This window comes from Poecilia reticulata, linkage group LG7 (genome assembly GCF_000633615.1).
Source record: "Poecilia reticulata strain Guanapo linkage group LG7, Guppy_female_1.0+MT, whole genome shotgun sequence".
Taxonomy (NCBI): Eukaryota; Metazoa; Chordata; class Actinopteri; order Cyprinodontiformes; family Poeciliidae; genus Poecilia; species Poecilia reticulata.
In genome coordinates, this window is record NC_024337.1 from 23136690 (window position 1) to 23163602 (window position 26913).

General features: G+C 41.2%; 1 protein-coding gene across 1 annotated transcript in view; it reads right to left on the reverse strand.

Annotated features, from left to right (window-relative positions):
- Window position 1: 1 nt before the first annotated feature.
- The window catches only part of dnah12 (dynein, axonemal, heavy chain 12), a 36922-nt gene continuing 10010 nt past the window's right edge, over window positions 2–26913 (reverse strand). Inside the window, exons 19-73 of the mRNA XM_008413937.2 lie at window positions 26600–26794; window positions 26400–26521; window positions 26184–26319; window positions 25960–26106; window positions 25398–25517; window positions 25063–25219; window positions 24806–24978; window positions 24550–24702; window positions 24228–24467; window positions 23877–24122; window positions 23639–23758; window positions 23440–23549; window positions 23180–23363; window positions 22421–22561; window positions 22249–22332; window positions 21934–22122; window positions 21710–21829; window positions 21384–21572; window positions 21158–21309; window positions 20517–20655; window positions 20196–20362; window positions 19838–20093; window positions 19089–19385; window positions 18727–18905; window positions 18345–18537; window positions 17920–18081; window positions 17648–17842; window positions 17299–17432; window positions 17048–17210; window positions 16860–16940; window positions 16172–16348; window positions 15941–16072; window positions 15764–15853; window positions 15540–15680; window positions 15202–15443; window positions 14974–15121; window positions 14736–14881; window positions 14405–14619; window positions 14127–14319; window positions 13061–13253; window positions 12796–12968; window positions 12234–12374; window positions 11952–12110; window positions 11542–11837; window positions 11208–11461; window positions 9896–10036; window positions 9678–9815; window positions 9363–9596; window positions 9091–9279; window positions 8162–8265; window positions 7872–8076; window positions 7623–7760; window positions 7444–7535; window positions 948–1015; window positions 2–272 (exon numbers count right to left, since the gene is read on the reverse strand). Of these exons, the coding sequence (XP_008412159.1) occupies window positions 79–272; window positions 948–1015; window positions 7444–7535; window positions 7623–7760; window positions 7872–8076; window positions 8162–8265; window positions 9091–9279; window positions 9363–9596; window positions 9678–9815; window positions 9896–10036; window positions 11208–11461; window positions 11542–11837; window positions 11952–12110; window positions 12234–12374; window positions 12796–12968; window positions 13061–13253; window positions 14127–14319; window positions 14405–14619; window positions 14736–14881; window positions 14974–15121; window positions 15202–15443; window positions 15540–15680; window positions 15764–15853; window positions 15941–16072; window positions 16172–16348; window positions 16860–16940; window positions 17048–17210; window positions 17299–17432; window positions 17648–17842; window positions 17920–18081; window positions 18345–18537; window positions 18727–18905; window positions 19089–19385; window positions 19838–20093; window positions 20196–20362; window positions 20517–20655; window positions 21158–21309; window positions 21384–21572; window positions 21710–21829; window positions 21934–22122; window positions 22249–22332; window positions 22421–22561; window positions 23180–23363; window positions 23440–23549; window positions 23639–23758; window positions 23877–24122; window positions 24228–24467; window positions 24550–24702; window positions 24806–24978; window positions 25063–25219; window positions 25398–25517; window positions 25960–26106; window positions 26184–26319; window positions 26400–26521; window positions 26600–26794 (9147 nt within the window). The 3' untranslated portion in view covers window positions 2–78. The remainder of the gene's footprint in view (window positions 273–947; window positions 1016–7443; window positions 7536–7622; window positions 7761–7871; window positions 8077–8161; window positions 8266–9090; window positions 9280–9362; window positions 9597–9677; window positions 9816–9895; window positions 10037–11207; window positions 11462–11541; window positions 11838–11951; window positions 12111–12233; window positions 12375–12795; window positions 12969–13060; window positions 13254–14126; window positions 14320–14404; window positions 14620–14735; window positions 14882–14973; window positions 15122–15201; window positions 15444–15539; window positions 15681–15763; window positions 15854–15940; window positions 16073–16171; window positions 16349–16859; window positions 16941–17047; window positions 17211–17298; window positions 17433–17647; window positions 17843–17919; window positions 18082–18344; window positions 18538–18726; window positions 18906–19088; window positions 19386–19837; window positions 20094–20195; window positions 20363–20516; window positions 20656–21157; window positions 21310–21383; window positions 21573–21709; window positions 21830–21933; window positions 22123–22248; window positions 22333–22420; window positions 22562–23179; window positions 23364–23439; window positions 23550–23638; window positions 23759–23876; window positions 24123–24227; window positions 24468–24549; window positions 24703–24805; window positions 24979–25062; window positions 25220–25397; window positions 25518–25959; window positions 26107–26183; window positions 26320–26399; window positions 26522–26599; window positions 26795–26913) is intronic.

Genomic DNA, 26913 nt, shown 5'->3' on the forward strand with positions numbered 1-26913 from the left:
ATGCAGGAGTTATATTTATTTTCATACACCAAAAACTATTATGCAGTAGTTAAATCTCCAGCAAAATGTAATCTGCCCTCAGTCATCAAGCTGGCAAAGCATGGCCACACCACGCTTAATCCAGTGCTGCGGGCGCTTGCTTGTGGGCAACATCATTGAAATGACAAAATTGGTGGAGTGTCCTGTGGTAGAGAGAGTCCCCTTCCTCTCACTGGTCTTATAAAGAGGGCAAACATACAGTAGGTCAGGTACAGTGGTGCTGCCCTTTTCAGCTGTGTCAGAGAGAGAAGTACACAAAGTAATGAACAAGCAAATAAAAAAGGTAAGGACATAGATAAGGAAACAATTCAAATAAGAAATAGAATGACAAAACAAAATTGGAGCTGTAAAAATAACTCAACAAGGTATCCACACCCCTTGAATGTTTTCATGTTTTAACTTGTTACAACCGTCGTTCATTTTATGTAATAGACAAAAAAAGCTCGTACGTGGTTTTGAAAAGTTATTTTACAATTGAAAATTTGTTTTAAAAGTTTTTAAAAATGTGAGTGTTTTGCAAATAATGGTCAAAAACACCACTCTATAGACGTATGAAGCTTGTCCCAAAAATGATAGGTTCCAAAAAAATTGGAGCTACAGTTACAAAGAAAAGTTTAATAACAAAGCATTAACTCAGTGGGGTGTCATCATCTAACAGATGCAAAAAAATTTAATCTTTTAATTAAAATCCAAGTGTCATTTACCTTCCACATGACCATAACACATTACTTGATATTGGTCTATCACATAAAATTTCAATAAAATACAGTCAAATTTTGGGTTTCAACATTACAAAATCTGAGGAGGATCAAGGGCTATAAATACCTTTGCAAAGACATAATTTAAAACAAAAATTACATTTAACACAAGTTTAGAATGCTTTTAGGGCACCGCAAGGCCAGACTTACTGGGTTGTATCCAAATGATGGGCATAGAGTCAAACAGTATTTTGGGGTACTGCTCAGCCAGGACTCCACTGATGACAGAAAGATGAACAAAAGTATGATGGAAAAATGTTTTTTTCTGTACAAACTAAACTCGCCACAATACTCCAAGTTCCCAGATAATACATCTATAAGTTTGATGCAGTGAAAAATGTCACTCTGTAGTCCAAGCAAGGCCTTGGTTTTAAGCTAGTCATTGTGATGTGGTTTGTAATCATGTTATACAAAGACCCCAAGTCAGTGGTTCTTAACCTGGGTTTGATCTGGGCTACTGCCTCTAGTGGCGTGGGGGTGGTAACACAGCTAAATCAGAATACTGCAAAGTATTTTGTGTGTTGGGGGGTGGGGGGGGTTCGGTGAATGCGCATATGAAACTGGGGGGTTCGGTGCCTCAAAAAAGGTTAAGAACCACTGCCCCAAGTGTACTTGAAACTCCACAGGAAAAGATGTAGAAGGTTCCCTTCAGTCTGCTCATCAGCCACATGCTGAGATGAATAATGAGGCCATCTACTTGCTCTCATTTAAGTGGTCATGGTGGCTCTGTGACTTTCAGCAACTATAAAACTGCTAAGCTATTTTTTACTGAGAGAAACAACATGATGCGTGTCTCCTGCTCACTGGATCATTAATAATCTGAGAAAGAGATCCTCTTGTAATTTTGGAAAACTCCCATTATAATGTGGTGGTTTTTAACACGAGACTTGAAATAGCTTTCTGTGTCTACTTTTATGTTCACTCTGCATGTATAAGTATTCCGTGCAGCCAATCCTTACATCCTGTAGATATTTTCTGAAGAGTTTGAGTTCAGAGAAGAGCAGGGCCATTTGTCAGAATTATGTTGTTGCAGACATTGTGCTTGTGATCAATGTCTTGGCAAAAACTATAAAAAACACCACAGGTGACAAATCGTTGGGTTACTTAACGTAATCCCTGGTTCTTTGATAACAGAGTGAGGTGTTTCACTATGGGAATCGCCTCAGCGTGACCCAACTACGGAAGCTCCAATGACATCACGTCTGTCCGCGACAGACAGGTTGAGCCGTGACTGTGGCTCCACCCACCATCCAATATCACGGCCAACCTACCCTTCTCAACTCATTCTAAGCAGGTTTCCTTCCGTGCTCATGCAAGAAGGGATGTGTTTTTGAAACACCACACTCTGTTATCAAAGAACCAGGGATTACGTTAAGTAACCCAACGTTCTTTTTCTAACTTCGCTCGGTGTTTCACTCTGGGAGATATGGCCAACTCCCAAATTGCATGCTGACCCCGAAGCAATGCTTGGCAGCAATTTATATCCAGGACTCAGGTGCAGCCTGAAGAGCCAACCCCAAGCACTGTGTGCGCCAATGATGATTGGGCCACATCCAGCCTGTAAAACCTCACAAACATGTGTGGTGTAGCCCAACTGGCTGCAGCACAGATGTCCTGGACAGACACACCCCAGAACAAAGCCCAAGAGGTGGCCATGCTCCTGGTAGAATGGGCCCTCACCCCTTCAGGTGGCTTTGACCCTGAGCATYTATATGCCAGAGATATAGTCTCCACAATCCAGTGTGCTAACCTTTGGCGAGAGATAGGTTTGCCCTTATGAGAAGTGGCCCAAGACACAAACAGGTGATCAGCTCTTCTAAAGTCAGCTGTCCTGTCAACATAAGCCCTCAAAGTTCTCACTGGACATAAGCAATTAAGCCTCTTTTCTTCTGCTGAAGAGAAAGGAKGTGGATGGAATGCCAGYAGTTCCACCATTGARCACCTGTATGATGTTTCCATCACCTTGGGCACAAAAGCAGGATTGGGTCTCAAGCACACTTTAGARAGCCCTGGTGCCCACTGTAGGCAAGTAGGACTGACAGACAGTGCGTGTAATTCACCTACTCTCTTAGCAGTAGTTAAAGCTAAGAGCAGTGCAGTTTTCAATGTAAGCAATTTCATACCAATACCCTCCAAAGGTTCAAAGGGATGATGGCAAAGGGCCTCCAGTACTAGAGTGAGGTCCCATAATGGCATGAARAGCCTAGAGGTGGGCAGCTTACGCCGCGCCCAACCTTATGAAATCGCACACCAAAGGGTGCTGCCCCACAGGTTTATCACCAAAACACACATGACAAGCTGAGATTGCAGCTAAATAAACCTTAATAGTTGAAAAGGCCTTGCCCTTTTCCAAAAAGCTCTGTAGAAAGCAGAGGACCTCCACCACAGAACACTGAAAAGGAATAGCCTGTCTCTCCACTCTAAAGCAAACGAGTTGACGGAGCCCTTGAATTCTGGATGGTGTCGATGACCTCTGGAGGGAGACCTGTTGCATTTAGGTTCCACCTTTCACGGGCCAGGCCCAGAGAGTCAGACGATCTGGATGTGGATGATAAATCTCCCCCTGAGCTTGAGGCAGAAGGTCCCTGCGAATGGGAAGGGGCCATGGTTGTGCTGACAGAACTTGGATTATTTCTGCCACCCAGGGCTTCAATGGTCACCATGGGGCCACCAGACTTAAGGACAGACCCTGTTCCCTCACTCTGACTAGAGTTGGGGATATCAGGCTCAGAGGTGGGAACGCAAAGAGCAACACATTCGGCCATGAGTGAGCCAGCGCGTCCATGCCCAGAGGTGCACCTCGGTTCGACAGGGAGAAGAACAGTGGACAATGAGCATTTTCCCATGAGGCGAAGAGATCTACGGCAGGCCATCCGTATCTCTGCCAGATCTGCTCCACCACTTGAGGGTGCAGCTTCCACTCTCCGGAAAGGGGGCTGCCTCTGGATAACAGATCTGCCCCTCTGTTCAGAATTCCTGGTACATGAGTTGCGCGATCCGATAGAAATCTGGTGCTGCTCCACATAATTATTTCCCTGGCCAATCTGTGTAGATGAATGGATCGGGTCCTGCCCTGACGATTGATGTACGCCACCACTATGGAGTTGTCCGTCTTTACCAAGACATGGCGGCCAACCATCAAAGGCATGAAATGCTTCAAAGGGCGTGTAGTTCCAGCATGTTGATGTGGAGCCGTGCCATTCTTTCCGATTATACACCATTCACAGCTCTGCCCATCATAGTTGCACCCCAGCCCATCATAGACGCATCTGTAGTCAGAGTAACCCTGGACTATACCGCACCCAGGGGCACGCCCACTGCGAAGATCGCTGGGTCTCCCCATGGTCGGAGAACCGCCACGCACGCAGGTGTTATTCTCACCCTGCGGTACAGATGATGGCGGGGACATAGACAGTGAAGCGACCCACCGCTAAAAATCCCTCATCCGTAACAGTCCCAGAGGTACAACGGCTTTCCCCAGCTGGAAATGCGCCATGCACTGAGTGAATGACAGGGTTCTTCCATCCAATAACGTAACGCGGTAGTAAAGAGAGTTTATTTTGAGACCCAAATACTCCGTGCATTGCACGGGAATTAAGCGACTCTTCATCTGGTTTATTCTGAACCCCAGGTTGATGAGGTGGGTTAACACCACCCGAGAGTTGCTGATTGCCTGATCTCTCGCTCGAGAGCAAATGAGGTAATCGTCTATGTACAAAAAAACTCTGATGGCGCTCTATCTCAGAGGAGACAGCGCCGCCTCCACACACCTGCTGAACACCCTCGGGGCTAATGACAGCCCGAACTGGACTGTTTGATACTCGTAGGGTGTGCCTTGATAAGCAAACCTGATCAACTTTCTGTGTGGGGGGTAAATGGCTATGTGGAAATATGCATCAGAGAGGTCGATGGTTGCAAACCAATCCTCCGGATGAATGGAGCGACATAGCGTCTTGTGTGTTAACATTCTGAATGTATACTTGCGTAAGTGTTTGTACGCAGGTCCAGTATGGGCCGTAATGGCACGCCGTCTTTCTTTGGAATGAGAAAATAGCGTGAGTAGAAGCCCTGATGAACCTCTTCTTCCGGCACTATTCTGATTGCTTGTTTGGCTAGCAGGGATGCGGTCTCGTCCTCCAGGATGTGGGCCGAATCCCCGTTGGCCACTGAATCGAGCACTATGTTGAATCTCGGAGGTCTCACAGCAAACTGCAGTCTGTACCCCCTAGAAATTGTGGTCAAAACCCATGGGGAGACTGCGCATGCGCGCCACTCTTCTGTCTGAGCAGAGGGGGCACGCCATCATGGGTGACGTCATCCCCTCTGCACTGCTGAGCTCTGCTGACATGCAGAGAGCGCCAGCTCCCTCTGTTGGGTACAGAGGAGTATGACATGGATTTATTTTTGCAATTTTCTTCTTTTTTTGTGTGTGTGTGGGGGGGGGGCTTCCTGCCCCCGGCAACATGCCTGGTTGCAGAAAAGCTTCTTTTATTTCCTTTGATTCCCCCAGAACAGATAAATGTGTGAGGGGGCACTGGTGAGTGCTTGGTGACACTGACAAAGTGCTGTGAAGTGTTACATGACAGTTTTGAAGTGCTGGAAAACACTGTGTTGTCTGTCTCAAAATTTCCTCTCTCTGAACACGAGGAGGAGAATTTAACAGGACTCCTGATGAACTGGGAACCACAGGCGAATTTGAACACTGGACAGAGAGGTTTGCTCTGCTGTCTGAAAACCCTCTCTTCCGAGGAAGAAGTTGTGGAAAAAAGACAGGGGCTAGGTGGCCCGCTTCTTTTTCCCCTCCATGGGGTTAGATGGACGATTTTTTGCAGCGGCCGCTGCAAAAGAATGCTTACCCAATGGTTTTGGGTTCTCAGATTTACTTTGCTGGGGAGGTTGTGCGGCAGGCCTTCTTGGAGCCCTAGGTCCACCCTGCCGTCCTCTCACTGCAGCAGCTGCAAAGCCAGGTCTCGGTCCTGGTGGAGGAGTTTGGCTAGGTTTACGAGGCAAACAAAGGTTGAAGGCCTCTCCCTCCTGTTTTCTGAGGGTACTTATTTCCCTCATTTTCTCCARGGAGGGGCCAAATAGACCTTTTGATGGGTCATAGGTCAAATCCATAATTTCAGCCTTTTGGGCGTCACTCAGGCCTGACAGGTTTAGCCATACGGCCCTCTCCCATGAGACTGCCAGTCCCATGACACGACCACAGCCTTGAACGGCACCTCTAGAGGAACGTAGAATAAGATCGTTCACCACACATATCTCATCCCAAAGGGTGGGGTTTGGTGTCCCCGAGTCCAGCTGACGACCCATCTCCTCCAAGATTTCACCTTGATAGGCTGACAACCGTGTAACTCCATTAAGCGAGCACACTGATTGTGCAGCATATTTGTACATCCGCTGGTAAATAGATGCAGTGAGGCGATCTATTTTACCTGGAAGCGAGATGCTTGAAGATGCTGACACAGATCTGCGGTTAGGGTGAAGGTGGTAAGTTACTGAAGGCTCTACTGTTGGGGGTTCGGCCAGCCCCAACTCACCGATGCCCTGAATCTCCAGTTTAGAGAAGTCCGTGGTGGGGAGCTTGCTCTTAAATGGGCTAGACCAGAAACGGCTCATTTCTCTCATGCAGGCRGGAACAGCTGGTAAAAGCTGTTTAGCTGATGGTAAGACTGGTTGCAGTCTCTTCCCATCATATCTGTACCACCTGCATACTGGGTTGCTGGCCAGGGGATGTTCAGTTTTAAAGCAGCCCGTCTGCACACATCATACAGGTCACTGTCCCCAGGGGAGGCGATTTCCGCTMCGCTGGGCGGCCTGGACAGTTGAGTCGGGAAGACGTCATCTTCCTCTTCTTCCATGTCTTCCAGATCGAGGAGGTCGGAGTTTGCGTCACMCTCCGTCTCCTCCAAGCCYGTTTYGAGTTCCCCAMTCCCCATTAGACCCTCAAWCAGAGGGGGCATGGGCGAGGACTCTTCCTCCATCATGTCCGCCCAGCTCTTAGAGGTTCGCGGTTGATGCTTATCACTCGCCGCAACAGCTGAAGGTGATGAGAGGCACGGGTCCTGGCTGTTAGCTAGCGATGTACCGCCTTGACGCGCTAGCTTAGTCAACAGTTACTCTGTTAATTAAAACAGTAGCTATAAAAGCAGCCCGCCTTGACGCGATAGCTGCTTCAAACGAAGTAAAATGCTTCTTTGGAAGCACTTACCCAGCACAGTCCAGGCCTGTCCTGGTACTGCGTTCAGCTGCGTCTTCCTTTACAGAACGCCTAAGAACGGTTAAGCTGAGCCAAGCTAGCCTGAATGTGCTGAGGGAGCTTTGTTGTAGTTCTTCTCACGGGAAGAAAGCGAGAATGAGTTGAGAAGGGTAGGTTGGCCGTGATATTGGATGGTGGGTGGAGCCACAGTCACGGCTCAACCTGTCTGTCACGGACAGACGTGATGTCATTGGAGCTTCCGTAGTTGGGTCACGCTGAGGCTCGGTGTTTCCCATAGTGAAACACATGAGCGAAGTTAGAAAAAGAACTGACATTGTTTTAAATTCATTCCATATTTTGCACTTTGCACTGCAGACCTGTATATTTGTTTTTACATTTTTTTGGTGCACATCTTGTCCTACTTTGAAACCAGCTAATTGCATCTACCTGTCTCTGTCCCATCGAGCTCCATCGACAAACAATCCGTGAACGTAGACACCATCGGCGGGTGCCGTCTCTGAAGTATCGATTGAGAGAACCTGGAGTATAAAAACCAAAGAAGTCCCTGTTTTAGAGTAATCAGACTGAATATTTGACATGTGAAGTCACAGGGGAGTGTTTTATACCTCAAAATCAAACCCTAAAAGATCAATGGGGATATGGTATTTCCTGGCGTAGTTTTGCATTGCCCCAGTTAGGAAGGCCTGGGTAAAGAAGAAGCCAGATATCCAGAACACATTGGGCTTTTGGGTTTCATACCAAGTCTACAGGCAGACAAAGTAAAAATGAAAATAGAATAAAAATGTAAAAAACCTCATAGTTCACTTTTTGCATAAATAAAATTTGCTATATGCAATTCTTGTAGGATTTATCACCTGTAAAAACTTAAGCCTAGAAAGAAAGTCATTGATGTAACTGCCCAGGGGCTTCAGGCTTGGGTAAGAGCGGTTTGCCCATTTCTCTGGGACCTTGCCGACAATCAAACTGCCTGCAACAGCCTCCAGATCTGCATCCATCACCACTAAGCCCTTAATAGCTTTCAACAGGTTCTGTAGACTGACACGGATGGTACTGCACAACCTAAGAAAGCGAATCAGGAGTTTTAAAATTACATAGACTGATTGGAAATTTTAGCTGAGCAATAACCATCGTTCATTGTTCGTACGTGTTATAGCGCTCCATCTCTTGGACAAGGACTGTGTTCATACTCTCTTCATAGCGGACAGGGAACTTTAGGAGAGCTACTTCTGTGTCAAAATTCTTCGGAAGCTGGAAAAAAGAGCAAATGTATAGACTGAATTAGAGATTGTCTCCCTAATAAAAAAAAATGAATATAATTTTAATAAGGTGCCAGCTATTTTTAAAAAGTAGCTTAAGTCTGTACTAAGCTGAACAAGAATGTCCTCATATGATTCAGTTCGGTGAAATAAATATTCATCTCTTATTTACAAAAGTCACTGGTTAGCAGCAAAATAAACCAAAACTAGAAAAATCTACGAGGCAGAGATAAATGCCAGCACTTTGTGCAATGATCCTAAATTCATTTATAAATATGACAACTGCATTCAATAAAAAAAACATCTTATGTATTTCAAAATGTTGTCTTATTCTTGTCTACATTTTATTGGACTTATTTTTTAAGAGCAAACATATATAACCATGTCCACTACTAGTCAATATGTGTTTCCAAAATTCAGATACAGAAATGAAAAAGAAAATGTTATAACTGAGGATGGTTGCTGTTATCAACAATAAAATCTCATCTGATAATGGTTTTGAGATATGCAATAAATGTTGTTAGGAGAAACTAAATAGCTAATTTATTGCTTTAGTAACAACTAACAAAACACTTCATAATTGATCCTTTTAACTTTGAAATGGCCAACGCCAAGTTATGGCATTGGCATCAAGGTTAGTCTGGGGCCTTCCTTCCACTAAATGACATTAATATTACATAATTACATTGAAGAATACATTAATTGGTTTCATTTATTTTTGCAGTTGTTGACATTTTTATGTGCAGAAGTTGGAAGGAATAAATAACATGTTAATAACACACTCATGAATGAAAGATGAATTTGAATTGGTTCATACCTGGGTGAGGATGTCATTGGCTATATCAAACATGGTGTGATCCCCCCCAGAGCTGCTCCCTCCCTTCTCCCCTCCACCCTGAGTGAGTAGCAGTGAATCAAACAACAGCTTTGTCTGCTGCAAATCTTTGGAAATGTCTACGTTTTCATGCATCCCAAACACCTCTGGATTTTGGCTGAATGGAAGATTCTGAAACACAAAGTTAATGTTACTCAGGCAGTTTAGGGGAAACAGGGAAAAAAAACATTTACCCACATGAAGAATATATATACCTTAATAAAGAGAACATAATCATCATAGCTTGATTTGGGTGGAGCAAAGTATTCACCACTGGGTGAGAAAGGGTAGCGAAATGTCTCAATAATGTCTTTGTTGTAGAAATCAGCCAAGATTGTCAGCAAGAGCCGCCGGTCCCAGTCATCTGTCACACGGCCACCGTAGTTACACTCTCCAGTCAGATATGTTACGGCCTCCAAGGGCACCTCCTCATACTCATTTATAAATAGCTGCAAAGGTAGGAAGTGAAAGTGAAAGATGTTTTGAATTTGTGACGATAAAATCTCCACAGCCATTCCTGAGTAAAATACCTGGAGTTGTCTGATGCTTATCCGGAGGTCAGACTCATTGAAGCCATAGGGAATATTCCAACCCAGTGGGCCAAACTTTTTCCTCTCTTGAACAAGTGCATGGAAGAAGCACAAGCCAAACAGAAGCTTTTCCCAAATCTAGTGAAGGAATCCACAAGTTATAAAAGACTCTCCGTACAACAGATGAATTTTAATTAATAGATCCCAGACTAACTCACCAACTCCTTGTCAGGGCAGTTATTGAAGAAGTTTGGGTCAGAAACAGGGTCAGACAAGTAAGACTGCAGGAGGTTGAGACGGAGACCAGTAGGCGGCTCATTGGTCATTTTCACCCCATTCTGAAGGATAGTCACTGGAAACTGATTTCAAATATACACACTAGGTAATTATGGTTTGATCTTTTTCCACTATAAGATGTAATCAGATATAACAGTTTGCCCTAACTGTTTGAAATTACTTACTTATGTATCAAACCTTGCAAGAGTATTCACACCCCCCAATTGCTTTCAGATTTTGCCAGGTTATACCAACCACAAACGTTATTGTGCTTTATTAGATGTTTTTGTGGCAAGTCAACACAAACAACTGCATAACTGCGAAGTGGAGCAGTTTGTCTGATTTGGCCTGGACTTTGACTGGGCCATTGTAACACATTGACATACTTTGACCATTGTAACACATTGACATCCTTTGATGTAAACTTTTCTATTGCAGCTCTAGCTGGATGTTTAGGGTTTCTGTCTTGCTGGTGACCAGTGTCAAGTCTTTAGAAGTGTCTTTCAGGTTTTCAAAGAGGACCTGACTTTATTCAGCTCCTTAGTATTTGAGCCCATCTTTCACATTTTTACAGCCGCTTAGTGGTCTGTTGCAAACTGTTAACATAGTAATATCTGTCTTTCTTTTAATAATGACTTAAAATGACTGTACTCGAGTAAGCAGATTTTCCCACCATTGCCACAGGTCCAACCAGACCTGTGGTTGGACCTGTGGTTGCCCAGCCTCATTGCCCAGCAATGAGGCTGGGCAATGATTTTGCTCTCATTGCCCAGCCTGTCAACTTAGACGGATAGCCATGTCTTGGTTAGTTTGCGGTTGTTCCATACTCTCTCTGTTTTTAGACAATGGATTAAAAACGATTTAATCCATACAACAATATTGATGTATGATCTGTCCACGCTTTTAACTTTTCCGCTTCATTCCTGACTTCTTTTATTAAAATGTTCAACAACCAAGTTTAGAACCAACCTCTGAGGCCTTCACAGAAAAAAATTTGTTTATAATGAGATTAAATTACACACAGGTGGACTTTTTGTACTAGCTAGGTGACTTCAAATACAACGGAGTTTATTAAGTCATTTTAGAATAAATAGGCTGAATAAACACCACACTGAAAACCATGCTTCCTTTTCAGTTCTACTTCACATCAATCCACCACTTTCTAAATCCTCAAAAACGCGTTGAAGTGAGCAGAACTTCGAGGGTTATAAATACATTTACAAGACGTTGTGCATGTATTGAGTGAACCTGTACCTTAGGTGATGGGTAGCTTGTGAGCCAGAGGCGGAAGTCTTGGTGGCATGCCGCAGGGCTGAAGTTCTCGCAGATTTTTTCTAAGCTTGTCATCCAAGAAACGGCCAAGTGACAGTTCTGCAAACACACCCATGATCCTTCCTCCATGGCTGTTGATATCATTTTAGAAGCAATGGGACCCTGGCCTTGACCCAGAGAGATAGACTGGAACTTGTTGCCGCTCATTTTCTTGTCATTGGCAAACTTTAACAAGCCTACAGGAGGACATTGTTACTTTTAATGAGATGTGCTTAAAAGCTTTTTGAAAATCTATCTTTTGTACTGACAAACTCACTAGCCATTGGGTCGGCTCCTGGAGAAAGCACAAACACAAGTGGGATGGTGGCGTTGGAGTCCATATAGCTCTTACCCAAGTCAAAGGGAGGAGGCTGGACAAACTTCTTCCCCAGATTGGAAGAAACATATTTAACCATACCTGGCTCCATCTTGTCAGGTCTGAGACATCGAATAACGATCATTTTCTGCAGGGTACTGAGTTGGTCACACCAAGGTGCAGGCAGAGAAACACTGAAGGGCTCCTTGCTCTCATGAATAGGCTTAAAGTCACCTGGATTATTGATGAAAGCCTCTCTGTGCAGTTAACAACAAACAAATTCATTATTTACAAGAAAGACCATAAAAAAATAGTTATATGTAGAAACAACAGCCACCAATGTATTTGGTTGAATGATTACTACTTTTTACTTTATGCCTTGTAACCCATGCAGTTCGTTAGCTCTGCAGATTTCATCCCAGTTTTTTTCCTGTAGCCAGCTGGAATCTGGGTTAGGAACAGTGTTCTGCAGACCTACTCCTCCGGTCAACAAGAACATGAATTCTGAATGCTCAAGTTCCCCCTTTGCTCTGAGAAAGTATTTATAATAGGAGTAAAGAGACACAAATAAACAATACATAATTTTGATCTTTCTTCATCGTCTCTTATAAAAACAAAACAAAAAGTGAACAAAACATTGTTTTATTACTTACAGGAGCAAATTGCAGCAGAGGAGAAAGGAGAAGAGGAGTTTGTCCTTCTCAAAGAGAGATCGGCAGATGTTGCAGTACAGGTTGAAGGTGAAGTGATCAATTAAATACTGAAGTCTTCTCTCCAGAATCTTGGATTTGTTACTAATCAGTAAAAACAAAATATAGCTAAGTTCAGAAGGAGAACAATCCTCGTCTTTCTCAAAGAATATTAAAGCATTTTTTTTAAAATGTAGAAACCAAGCCTTTAAAATTCCAGTAACTAGCTTTAGTTTTAATGAAAGACATTTTTTCTGAAGTGTTAAAATGGTACAAAATCGATTATTTATATATGTAATTTATGCGTGGTTAACTGATTAGGCACAATGTGTGTGGCATTTCAGTTAAACTGTTAAAAATATTTAAAATAATGACAAATTAAAGCACTCTGGATGAAGAACAAAAACAGTTCACAATCTTATTCTAGTTAAGCAAGCTTGTGTATTTATTTTCTTTGTCAAATGAGTATTCTCAGATTGTGTCATGTGCAATGAGCAACAGTTAATATGTAATGTATATAACTCACCTGTCTTGTATGGAGTTGATGTAGAGATTCACAAACCAGTTTAGAGAATATTGATACATAGGGTCTATGTTGGTCAAATCAGCGATACTGAAGAACAGGATAGATGAGTGCTTGGCAATAGGTCTATAACCTTCTCTAGACTCTGCGATCTTGATTTCAGTTTTCTCTGCAATCTTGGAAATGAATACAACGAAGGGGACATTAGGGACTTTATAAACTCATTAAATCATCCTTCCAAATTTGATTTGTTTTGTAGAATTTCTACCAGTTGTTTCTTTGTAATCTCATTGGACATGATCTTTGCAGAGTCGAGAATCTGAATAGCACTCTCATCCTCCAGGATATTCCCCTCTGAAGACTGTAGCGTTTCCAGGATTTTGTCTTCAATTTCCTTTAAATGTCTCTTATTGTCAGCTGACTGCAGAATCAGTGCGTTTCTCTCCTCTTCCAGCTCTGGCCTGTAGCACACAAGAAAAATTTGTGTTGCTAAAAGCTAAACGGCTGTTTGCACAGACATAGCTCAAGATTTTTCAAATAAGGTTTTGTTAATAAGCTGTAAGCAAGTAATATCTTACCCAAACCATGTAGCTCTAATTGAGACTTCACTTAACATCATAATTAGGAAGGTGGACCAAGACCAAAAGCCGACTTTCACCATCTTAAATGACTGCAGCTCCAAAAGCATGATCAAATCAATAAACAGTATTTTGTAACTCTTTAAATCATTGCCGTAACTATTACACAGAAGCTAATTATTATTTAGGTCAGAGGCAGTACTCCACAAATTATCTTCCTTTGTGAAATGCATACCTAACACAAAACATAAAAAATAATTCGGGTGAGATTATGACTATTAATAGAAGCAAAGCGAAGTACAAATCCAAACTATACTAGCAGTTTAAGACGTGGATATTTTATTGATATTTTTACTGCCTTTCTCTTTTTACTAGGTAGTTACTTTGACTAAAAACAAATACATCACATTCTTTGTTCTCGTTATGTGTTTCACACAGAATATCACTGGTGGCAACCAGACTCCTTCCTCAATTTTCCGAGAAAATAATAAGAATCACCTTCTGTGTGAAGAATCACACAATGTAAACATAATGATGGGTTAAAGAGTCATAAAAGGGTGTTTTCATAAACCAATTACACAGTTTTAAGACGATAAAAGTCTGCTTTGGTCTCTGGTTCTCTTTAATTAGCTGTTAGCTCCAGCTTCTGGTACCAACCTATCTGGATTTAGACTACGATTTAGAAAACCTCAAAAATCCTGCATTTTCCTTTTGACATAGTCCAGTGGTGTAAAAATAGTAAGCATTTAATGCTACCTCTCCTTAGCAACTACAATCCCCAGCAACTGGTCCTCCAATCCCTCTGGTGTGATCATGAAGTTGAGTAGAGACACTTTGGTAGACAGTTCTGGCAGGTAGTGTGGGTTCCTCAGCTTTGTGGTGATGTACAAACGGAAATCCTCTGAATACTCGATCACAGACTCACCAAGCCTGATGCAATTTACGCCACCTATGTAAAATCAAGATGTTTGTAAACTGAGAAATGTATTTTGTAATTTTAAATCACAGATGGTCGTCATTAAGACTCACACCACCTTGTTTGAAGGTTTGTTTAAGCAGTAGTGGTTCCAGAGAAGGGTCTAGCTCTTCTCCCACATTTTCCAGCAGTAAGGGTGTCCCAAACTGGATGCAGTTTTCTAAGGTTCTTATGTAGTCCCCATCTGTTAACTTGATTACACTCAAGTTATTTTCCTTCTCTGAATTCTTCACCCATCTATTGGCTTGACCCTGCGGGTCAATCATTAAAGGCCTACAAGAAAACCAGATGAACACTGTTTACATTTAATCAGAAGCAATATTTCTTTTCAATCTACTTTTAAGTAAAAATTTAAAAATTAGATTTAGATTGGTGAAACAATGACATACCATCTGCGTGAATTGCTGACAATGACACCATTATCAATAGAGAAAGAGTCACTGGGAAGGCCCGCAATGTTCCAAGCTCTGATTTTTATGGGATCTCCCAGAGTTTTACTGAGAGAAAAGTCATCTGATGATGGAATATTCTTAGACTGGACACATGTAATTAGAAAAAAAGAAATAATAAGAAGCTAAAATATATGAGTTATGAAAGTGCAATAATAAAGGAACAAAGGGCAATTACTTGACAAAGAGAGGTCCATGTCTTGGTGCAGTTATGTCTAAATCCAGAAGTAAAAGCTCCCAGGTAGGCAATGACACCAGCGGAAATAAGAACATCTCCAGTGAGGTTGTCATACGTGTTCTGCAGGTCATCTGCAGCTTTTGACCATCTAAGGGATCAACACATCACAAAATAAATCAACTGCGTGCATTCATGACAACTGGAGCAAACTTGCAACATCACAGTAACCTGGTCTTCTCTCCACCAAGACCTCCAATGAGTTTTTCAGCCCGTTCCAGCTTCTTGGCACACAAATCCACTTGGTATTCGAGCAGCGCTTTCTCCTGTGTTTTTTCTTTGAAGGTCTTTTGAAGTGATGCTAGGCGGTCCTCGACCTCCTTCAACTCAGATCTCTTTTGGTCTAGAAGAGCGACGGTGACCGCCAGGGACTCCTGAGCTTCTGCAAGACTCTGCTTCTTTGGAGCAACAACCTAAAATCAAAGAAAGAATTGTTAAGACTTATATAAAAGACAGAAACTCGCATGCAAGCATTTAGAAAAGGTAATGAAGGACCAAAATCTCTGCACCTTTGCCACTCTGTCATAAACCTCTATTGCTTTGATCCACTTGCAGAGGCCTTCTGCAGCAGACGAGGCTTTAGCCACTTTGCTGGGGTCAAAGTCAGGATTCGTCATGTACTCGCTTCGAATTTTTTGCATCACAGCAACCTGTAATCCAGCAGTCAGTAGGTTAGTTAAAAAAAACATACATTTTTGAAAATATATAATTGCTGTAATTTTATGACACTTACTGGAATGTTATCCTTATCATACTCTTTGAGATCTCGTAAAAAGTTCATGTCACCCAGTAGTTTCTTGCTTGGACCCCAGAAATCAAGAACCTAGGTCATGAAAACCATAATATTGTAACTGATAACTGTAACTGATAATCAGGACATTTTGAAAGTTCTTCTAATATTTTGTGTCACCTTTTTTCCAGTCCCAGCTGGATCAGCTATCTTATCTGGTTTTATGTCCTTCATCACGCATACAGCTGACATCACCAGTTTCACTCCCGATGGGGGATTTTTCATTGACTTCACAATAGTGACATCAGCGGGCTGGAGTAAGACAGACAGCTTCAAGTATTCTGCTCTGAATCGCAAAGATTTAAATGTGAAAGTAAGTTTTAAAAATAAATGCAAGTGAAGAGCACCAACCTTTAATGTGTCCAGGGCAGCGACAGCAGCTTCCAGAGCAGGGACGGCTTCAGCCAGTTCACTTTCGCACTCATTTTTCAGAGCCTGAGCCTCGCTAGCTTTTATAGTTGCTGCCTCTTCGTCAACTCGCACAACTTTACTTATGGCTTCTACTTCAACCGATTCTTCTTCTATCACCTGTTAAATCCCATGTAAGGTTCATATTTACATTCACACACGGAACCTTTCAAAGTTGTGAAACCACATTTCAAGGTAAGTGTCAGGATTCTGCGTTGTTAGGTTGTTTGATTTGATTCTAGTTTAATTATTTTGGGTTCTTATTTTGGTTGGATCTGTCTTTCTCCTGTTTTCCTTTAGTTTTCTTGTTTCTACTTATTCTTGTCACTTTATTTTAATTGTATTTCTTCGGTCTAAGTTATTCTTTATTGTTAGATTTATTTCCTGCTCCCTAGTGTGCCTCCTCTCTCCCACACACCTGCAATTTTTAAAATCTTTTCATTAATTAGTAAAGCAAGGTTAGTTCTTTGGTGTTAATCGGTAATTAAATCACTTAAAAATGGACAACAGCAAATTCTTCTTCAAAAACCTGAATATTTAATAGGTTGTCGTTATTTTTTCTCATGAATGTATAATACTCTAAACTATAACGTTGATCCTGAAATGTAATCAAGGTATGGCTGGTGTTTACCTTCATCATTTTGTTGTTCTCTATCTTTGCCACTTCAAGCTTGGGTTGAAGCTCTACCAACTCCTTTTTCATTTCAGCAACCTGCACAAAGAAAGCTAACCTGTCACCTTCAGACATTATAGACATTTCAAAAAATGTCAGAAATGAGAAAGCAAAACAAACTTGATGAAAGGTATTTCTGCACATACCTGAGATTCAGCAAAGGCCAGTTTATCCAGGCCATTTGTATACCTCTGTTTTGCCTTCATGACAGTGTCTTTCCTCTGAGTCAGGAGTTGATAGAAAGTTGCGATCAGCTCCAGGTAGGACGTGGGAGTCACATAATTAGTGCGCCCTAGTTCATTTAGGAATCTAAAATAAAAAAAAAATTGCATGACTACATTTTACATCTTAATTGAGTTCGCTGAAAAATACTATGTTTCATTTAACTGCGCATTACTGCTGTGAGAGTTGTTTGGCAGAGGTGTGAAACGTTTTGCAGATGGGGACGACCTCGATCCTCTCATTGTCCGTCATCTCCAGAGAACCCAGGAAGCAATTGGCTACTCGCTCAAGAGCTTCTTCTGGCCATGGCTGTAAGGGTGCAACACAGAACATGAAACATGTACCGGGATCTTATATGACATACAAGATCCCGGACATGAACAAATTGTTAAGATAAAGTTCTGTCCCTTTTTGTTAACCTCTTATCCAATTTTCACTTGCCTTTTTTCATGTCATACACATATTTATTTTTACAGCAAAGTGAGATTCAATTAAATAATTGCCTCATTATAATTCCACAGTACCTGATACCAGTCAATGGTGCAGCAGTTTATTAGAGATGGAAATTGCCGCAGACGATTTCGAAAGGCGATTCCAATAGGACTAAAGGCAACAACCACATGCAGGTTCTCTCTGCAGCATGAAATGAAAAAGGCAAATAGAGTCAAGGGGCTCAGCTCCAGATTTTTGTTGCCAGCCTGGGCAACCGGACGTATCGCCTGCAAGATCAGGAGAAAAGCGTTTTAAACATACCCTAAAAAAACTCCATTATTTTAGCATTAAGACCTTTCTTTACCTCCATAATTTCTTGCTTCTCATCTACAGCAAACAGATTGGGCACTTCTCCTGTGTTCAGGACACTGTCCACATCTTCCAGAAAACCCTCATCCTTGATCTGGGCATCAGTTAACAAGAACACCGTCTTCTGTCCTTTAACCCCAGCATTTTTCAGCAGCACCTACAATTTTCGGCGTAGTATGTTTAAATATGTTATACAAAAGCAAATGTTAAAACAACCGTCTAAGTGACACATACAGCTCCTTGTATTTGTCTTTTGGATTATTCATATTTTAGTTGTATGTCACATAAGATCCCGGTACATTGAAACTTGTAAATATACAATGTCAAAATGAAAAAGGTATCCAAGTATAATATATGGTTTAACAAGGCACAGAATACGATAGTGTGAGGTGGAAGTGTCTTCAAATCTAATAGTCAAACCTTGAGGTCGTCTCTCCACTCTGTCATGCCGTAACTCTTAGAGATCTCAGGCTGGAACAAGGTCATGTGTGCCATTGATGTGGCCAGGCGGGTAATAGACTGGCGGCCGCTGCCTCCGACTCCAGCAAGCAGAGCATTTCCTCCAGGCTGCTTTAGCACGCGGCTTACGCGGGACAAGTGCTCCAGTACATAGCTACATAAGGTGAAGTTTTTTTTATCAGGTAATCAATCATGTTACTTTACTAACATAAACAAAGCTTAATTTCTGAATTTACAGCAAAGAGGTAAAGTCTGCTGGTGTTGGATGTATTCTCATCCAAAAAGAACTATTCATATAAAACTACGTCACATTTTAAACGCTGGGAGGAAAAAAGCGATGTACCGGAAGATGACAAGGTTCATCCGAGTCTTGTGCATCTGGTTGTATTCGTCGAGACACGCTTCCGCCACCATAGCAAACTCTTCTGTTGAGGGCACCTCAGCATATAAGCGCTCGTCATCCTCCAGCTCAGGGTACATGTAATCACCAAAAAGAAGATTCCTCATGTCTTCCTCTACCAGCTGTAAAGACAAACAACACAAATTTAGAGTTTTCTAAATACAGCGTAATCTGTCACTGATTACTATGCTTTTACATTTTAAATTGTAAGAAAAAACACAGAACACCTCTTTTGTTTCATACGTTGAATGTCTAACAAACTGAAATCTCTAAAATAGACAAAAGAAAACTGAAGTTTGGCTTACTTTGCTGCCTTGTTTCAGGTGATCAAAGACCTGTTCAAAGGAATCTTTGAAGTGATCTTTGACGATTCTGTTCATCAGTTTGTAAAGCCATGCTCTGTCTTTGTCGTCCACTAGACGATCGTAGTAGACACGAAAGACTTCATGGACGAACAGGCGTGTCATGGTATGTCTGCTTTCCAGAGACTCCTTCTTCAGCAACAGGCAGCCTTGTATGACACGGGAGAAATCTCGTAGGTTGAAAGTGTAGTGAGACTTGGCTGGTGTTGGAAGAAGGTTTTTCATGGCTTGTTTATACACCTTTAAAATGTAAAAGAGAAAAGCATAAATAAGACCAAGAAACAAGCAGAGGAAAACATAAACATAAAGTTTAATCCCCTTAAACCTTTCCACCATTTGTAAAGTAACAATTACAAACGTTGGTTTATTTCATTGAGGTGTGATAGATCAAAAGAACGTGGTGTATAATAGTGCAACCGCATTTGTTTTCAGGCCAAAAGAGTTCATCTTTTGTATGGCCTCTTTTTCTCAATGTTGAAAATTTGTGGGGTAAATTGAAAAAGTGTTTTCATCATTATCTTTTTGCCTTACATTCATGTGGTACTTTGTGTTATTCTGTCATATAAAACCTCAAAAAATACACTGAAGTTAGTGTTGTAATGAGACCAAACCTAAATAAAAAAGGTTTAAGAGTGTTTTTACAAGATACTAGTCTTAAGTGAAAGTTATAATATGTCTTAAAGGTAACTCACTTCCATTGTAGCTGCCACTATTTGGTTGCCAATGGTAAAACATTCAGGGGCGAATGCATTGTTTTTGAGGTAGAAAGCTACAATGTTGGAGAAAATGCGAACCATGGTGTCGTCACTGAAGGGATTTATGCTAACAATGTTGAAATGCCGAAGAAAGCGAGGCGTTACTGCATTTCTTCCACCACCAGGGGGACCCATTGCACACAGGAACTGGATGTCAATTAAGGTGATCTTTGTTGTATCCTTTAAGTCATACCTGCCAGAGCATAAAAAATGACATCTAAAGTTTTGAAAAAAATTATTTAGTGCATTTTTGTTTGTTGACTGTTTATAGTGGCTGCTAAGGGTAGGTCGATACCAGTTTCTATGGTCCATGTACTGTCGTAGAAGCTCCACAGGAGGTTGAGCACCAAACTGCTCCAGGGCAGGCATGTTCATGTCATCTACAAAGATGACACACTTTTTTCCCAGTGGAGGGCCAAACATTCCTTTCCTTCTCTTATCCAACCTGGACATGATTATATTCTAAGAGATACAACAAATACACAATAAAATTTTGAATGCTGAAAACAGCTAGATGTCACTACTAAGAATACTACTGTATTCAATTAATCAATCAACTCTTTTAACAACTAATTAAACAATGGGTATCAACAACTCTCACATTTCCAGAGCTAACCTGGGTTTGATTGGCACTTGTCCGGGCTGAAAAGTTGATGAAAAAGGGCAGAAAACTGTCTTTGTCCAGATTGTTCATCAGCTTCTCCTTCACATAAACAGACTTCCCAGTGCCAGTAGGGCCAACAAACAGGGGAGGACTGGTGAGATTATTTGTTAAATGATAAAAGAATGTTAAATACCACAACTTAAAACAACGCACAGTGCCAGTCAGCAGTTTACCTAAACTCATCATTCACAAGAATTGCATATAAATTTTCAACATTAACGATGCATTTGACCGATATTAACTTTAAGAAATACAACTGCATCGAGAAACTAAGACAAGAATAGGGCGCAAAAGTAAAAATATAATTTAATCAGTCTCTAATTAAACCAACATTGTACAATATTATGGAAGTTTTAAGTAATATTAAGACATTGTATGGATTAGAGAAATTAATAGTAAATTCAAACTAGTCCACCTAATTCTTGTTTTTGTTTTTTAAGCATCGTTAAAGGTGTTCATTTAATCATCATTAGACATCCGTGGCCATGATGGGTTTATGTAAACTTCTGACAGGTACTGTAGCTGAACTTCATATCTGTGGCATACATGCAGTTTTGAAATCTGACTTGACTGTAATATCTAAGAATACTGACACTCCATGGTTGATGCAGAGGTCCATTAGATAAGTGTAGCGAACGGTGTCTATGGTGGGAACAATGATGTCCTGCGCCTTTGTGTTTTTATCTCCCAATTGGATGCTCTTAATTGTTTCGTTCCAGTGAAACCATTTTCCTCTTCCTTTAAACTGAGAAGAAGTTTACAATACTATTCATTAATTCAACAGTAATAAAAAACCTTCAGACTATAAGAGCAGATTACCTCATAAAAGTAGTCATACACCAGGCCTTTTTCCTCCATGTGACACTCCCATTTCCCAACTGTTTCAGGGATTGGACATTCCTGTGTTTCTCCAGAAAGTGTGGCCCTTAAGAAATGACTGAACTTCTCTCTGCTGTCTGCATCACAAGCACCCCCCACAGACCACACCAGGGAGAATGCAAAAGCTGCCTGAAAGCAAAAAAGAGAAGAAACAAAGGAAGAGAACAGCACAACTTTCACTTAACTGATTAAAACCAAAAAGGAGGTGCCTTGTTTTTGTAAAGTTGTAAGTTGAAAAAAAAAAATTGACATAATAGTAATAGTACCATTATCCAGATGCGAATGCTTCTGTCCTCTGGATGTGCCGTTACTGGTTCAATAAGCAACATCTCAAACAGCCGACACAGGGCCACCGCAGTGTTACTGTTGCTAGTGGAAACAACCTCCTGCGAGCAAATCCACGTGACATTTTTTTATACGATCAAGAGAAACATTTTGCTGTAAGAGAATTTTTTGCACCTATTAATTTGTGGCATAGGGCCCAGTTTACCTTGCACCGCTTGCGTAACTTAATGATGGAAGGTGGAAAGAGCCAGAGGAAGAGATCCATCAGCAGTGCATGATTCTCCTTAGACTTCAGAGGATCAGGAAGAGTGTTCATCCAGGAGATCACCAAAGGCTTCCAGCCTAGCTGAGAGGGTTCCATGTAGACCATACCACATCGGCTGACTGTGGCAGGCTGCAGTTGCAAAATAATTTATTTAAAAAGATGCTAAAAATACTTAGACAACTTTAATGTGTGAAAATGCATGTCGGCTGCACCAGATCTCCATGCCACTATATAAACTGCACACTCTTAACTTACTGAAGCTTGTGACAGATCCATCGCTTCAAAAATAAGACTCATCTGATTGGACATCTGAATTATCTCACCACTCATCAAGCACAACTGCAGATGAGAATTATAGAAAAAAAAAAAATCACATTAACATATTGAAAACATAAGCATGCATATCGGTTTTACTTTAACTATGCACCTTTTTGTTGTCATCCAGCACAGTGTTCATACTTTCAATCCACAGTGTATCTATGGGACCGTCAAATACCACCCACTTGCGCTCTGGTGTGTCTCCCAAGGCAAAGTCACGAAAAGTGTTGGCCACAATACCGTCTGTCCACTGGTAGAAAGAGAAACCCAGTAAGTGAAAAGAAACATTGAAGAATGGGCAACACATTATTCTAGGTGTAGTGACTAATAAAAGTATTTATGTGTTTTTTTGTCTTATGTGATGAGGTGTGGCATGGCAATTTGCATTTAGCACTCTTGCATCAATAGCTTGAAAACAAACAGTAGCTTTTCACATCGAAACACTTCAATAAAGATAAAATTAGATAAATATCAGTTTGATACATGTTGTGGGTGCTTCCCCAGCTTTATGGTGAACCTGTGGCCCTGTGGCTGAAGTCTTTTTATCACTGTGCAAACAGTTGATCATTTCCATGTTGACCCCGTATGTAGGGTCATCCATCTTCAAAGTATCCCAGTTCATGCTGAGGAACAGCAACCCCACAGCTTGATGCTGCCACCACCATTAGGATGGTATGTTCCTACACACATAGTCTTTAATATAGGCTGAAATGTTTATACTCTGGTCTTATCTGACTAGTGCACCTCCTTCCTTTGTGGTTATAATGTAACAAAATGTGAAAAAGATCAAGCTGTGCAAAGAATTGTATACAAATGAACACATAATGCTTTCAGGATGTCATGCAGATTAAAAAAGGAACATATTTACCTCATGGGAAACCAGGTCAAACTGTCCAAAGAGCTGTCCCATAGTAATGGACTTGGGATTTAATGTCCTGAAGACGACCTTCTCTTCTCCTTCATGTCCTTTCTCATTCATCATAGTCAGAGTGTCAGCTAAAACATGCAACACCTTTGTTTTCCCAGCGAAGGGCTCTCCCACCAGCATAAACCTGTAAAATGACTTTTTTTGTGTACAATTTTCTTTTATGGTAAATACAACCATATGAAAACCTAAGCATGACCTACCCATGTCTAACTATCATCATCTCATATGTCTGTATCATCTTTTGCAAGAAGACTTCAGCTGGCTGCACATTATGCTTTTCACAGCACTCTGTAGCAGACTCTAAGAACAGCTGGCAAAAATAAAGGAAAACAGATAAAAACAAAGATCCATTTAGAATCGCAAGACAGTAGTTTGAGTAATAGTGTTAACACATCAGACCTTATAGTCGGCCTCAGGAAGAGAGATGCCCGGGAAAAGATCGCTGGTGATCCCGTTGAACAAAGGAATATCATGGGACAGAAACTTGGGCTCATTAACATCCTTTATGGATCTCAGGAGCTGAATGTTACAACATAAGAAATTCATGAATAACTTAAGATGACCTGATGACTGAAGCTGCAATTAAAGACATAAACTGAAGTCTATCAAACAAATGACGTAACTTATGCACAATTACCAGAATGTCTTCGTTCTCATTGGGATACTTAAGTTTGAGGTTTCCTGCAGCCACGAGCACTGCTTTGACGGCCCTCATGCCGTAATCGTAGTGAAACTGGGAGGAGAGCTGCTCTGAACAAAGCCTGTAGGTCATCACAATCTTTACTGACAGCGGTTTGGCATTGAGGAAGCCGTATGAATACAGAGAGATCTCTGCGATCAGAGCGTAGTTTGGGACCATCATGGCCACAGTTCGAAACAACACCTACAGAAAAGCAAAATGTACAGAAACACTGAAACATTCTTACATTACTTGAGTACGTTAAATAATAAAAATAAAACATATCACGCATTATTTCTGACAAAATACCTTGAGGTTGTCCGGAAGCTCTGAGCGTCCCGCGTAACCGGGGTTCATTGTTATGGAAACAAAGCAGTTGGGATTGAGCTTGAGCGTGGTTCCTTCAAAATCAAAGTACTCCAGCTTCTGTTCTATGGCCCTCTGGATGCACAGAACCTGCTGAGCCACTACAGACAGCACCTCCAGCTCAATACGGTTGAATTCATCAAAGCATGCCCAAGCTCCAGACGAGGCTAGACCTTTAAAAAACTATGCAATGGATTAAAACATATATTAAAATAAGATTGTTAGCACGCACGATAATTCACATTGAATTTCAAGAGAATAGTACTTTTCCCATTGCGATATAATCCAGTCCATCTGAACAGTTAAAGACCACACACTGTACAGCAAGAGCTTTGGCTAAATCCTTAGTGGTTTCAGTCTTTCCTGTCCCGGCTGGACCCTCAGGTGCCCCACCCAAATTAAGATAGAAAGCTCCAATCTGTAACAGAAGGGGTCGGAATCCGATTTCAGCATTTATCAGCAAGACAAGATGCATTATTCATATTTAAGATAACTTAAACAAATGTTGTTTTTTTAACTACCAGAGTTCTGTAGCATCTGTCAGTCAGAGGAGTGATGACCAGACGTGGTGAGTTCCCCAGGTACTCATAGGCATAGCAAACATCACAGTTGATAATGTGAACGCGAACGTTTTCACTGGTCCAGTAGTAACGAAGCTGAGCTAGCCACTGAAAATCAGTTTCGTGTGACACGCCTAAAAACAACAACACTAAAGTTCTTGGATCTGTACAAGAAAGCTCCTTAATAAATATTCAAACAACTTTAGGGATGGTGTTACCTTTCTCTATAAGGTCCACGACAACGTCCCGGGCATGGACGTCAATTGTGACGAGCGCTCCCAAAGTAATCCGGGTTTGCTTGGAAAGTTTTCCTCTTACCAGCTTTATGATGTCATTCAGCTGATTCTTCAGTTTTTCATAATAGGCTTTTATACCCTGCAGAGAGAACAACATACTGTTATGATTATTTGAAGAAATAATGTGTTCACCATAGGGTTAATAACATTACCGTTTACACAACCACATAATTAATCTTCTTAGTCCAATTTAGAAAATCTCCAAAAAAGTATGAAAAGGTTTCAAATCAAGCAGAATAAAACACAAAAAGACTCACTTTCTCCCCTTTTCTGATGGCCTCATGAACCTCCAAAGTCCAAAAAATCTGAGAGGTGCAAATGACTACCTGTCCAGGCCACTCTGTGACCCACTGGTCCCGTGGAGTCTGAGGATAGGCCTGCCCATTTAAAAACATAGAGACATGTTATGGACCAGAAAATGCATGATATGTAAACAGAGGTTTACCCACACTCATCATCAACATTAATGTCATTTACATTTTAGGTATTTGTCGGTGCACTAGATAAAATTCTCTACATCTAAGGGAAGTTTCTTTTAAAGTCAGTGACGGCATACATATTTAACCAAGTACAGTTTTGCATTCAGTGTTCCTCTTCTATAATATTGAACCTGGGTTATAGTAGTTTTCTATCAAGAACTATGAGAATATTTTTTACTGTATGAACCAGAAAAGATCTGCATTCAATTCGAAGTAGTTACCAAACACTTCAAATGCAAAATTCCAAGACCAAAATTCATACATTAATGTAAAACACTCATGGTAATTATGAGTGTAGGTGAACTTCTGACACAAACATTATGTGTAAGAGTGACCTTACCAATCTTGAGCGGGCTATCACGTCTCTGACACTGCGAAGCATCACATCCTCCACCTGAATCAGCCACTTCTCTACAGCTCCTTTGGCTTCAGTTGTAGAGATACGCTGGATTAGATCAACACGTTCGCCTTCGCTGCTGTACATGGCCTGAGCAAAAACAGTACACAGCCGATTAAAACCTAATTGTGCACAATGTGTACATTACGCATTTTGAATTGTCTTGCCTGAATATCCAGATTGGGTAAGAAGTCCAGTTTGGAAATACCCTCAAAACACTTTTTCAGATGAGGTTGAACTAGGAGTGGATCTTTGGTTTCAGAGAGAATCTCAAGCATTTCATCATTTGACAGAAAGAAGAACCTGTAAAATAGATCACCAGAAAAAATTTGAATATTAAAACCAATTGGCCGAAAATTGTGGAAAGATTTTTGATTGTTTACCGTGGAAAAAAGAGCCGTTTCTTCTCCAAATAAGCATTCAAGCCTCTCATAATGTTATCAAGGAGCTCGTTAGAATTTAGCAGCTTCTCTAACAAACCCGGAAGCGCGGTTGCTGGCAGAATCTAAGATGAAGTAATGCAGTGTAGATAAAAGATCTGTTCTCAAAAATGAAAACAGTTTTGCTTTATTTAATTTTTTACCTTGGGGTCTTTGACACAATGCCTCATGACCTCTTTCCAGTTTCTGTCTACAGCCTGAAAAAGCCTTCCTTCTTCTGGTATCTGCTGCATGATGTCCTGAGATGAAAAGATGGGCTCCAGGTAAAGCCACTGAGCCTGCACCTTCAGCCACTCATCTATGATTGTCTGAATGTTAACCAGGCGCTCCTCCCATTGCTACAAACAGAAACAAAACTCTTTTATGTTTTTATAGTACAGAACTATGAATAATAGTTATATATAATAATAATAATTATATTAATAATAATAATAATAATAATAAATTCCAGTGTGGA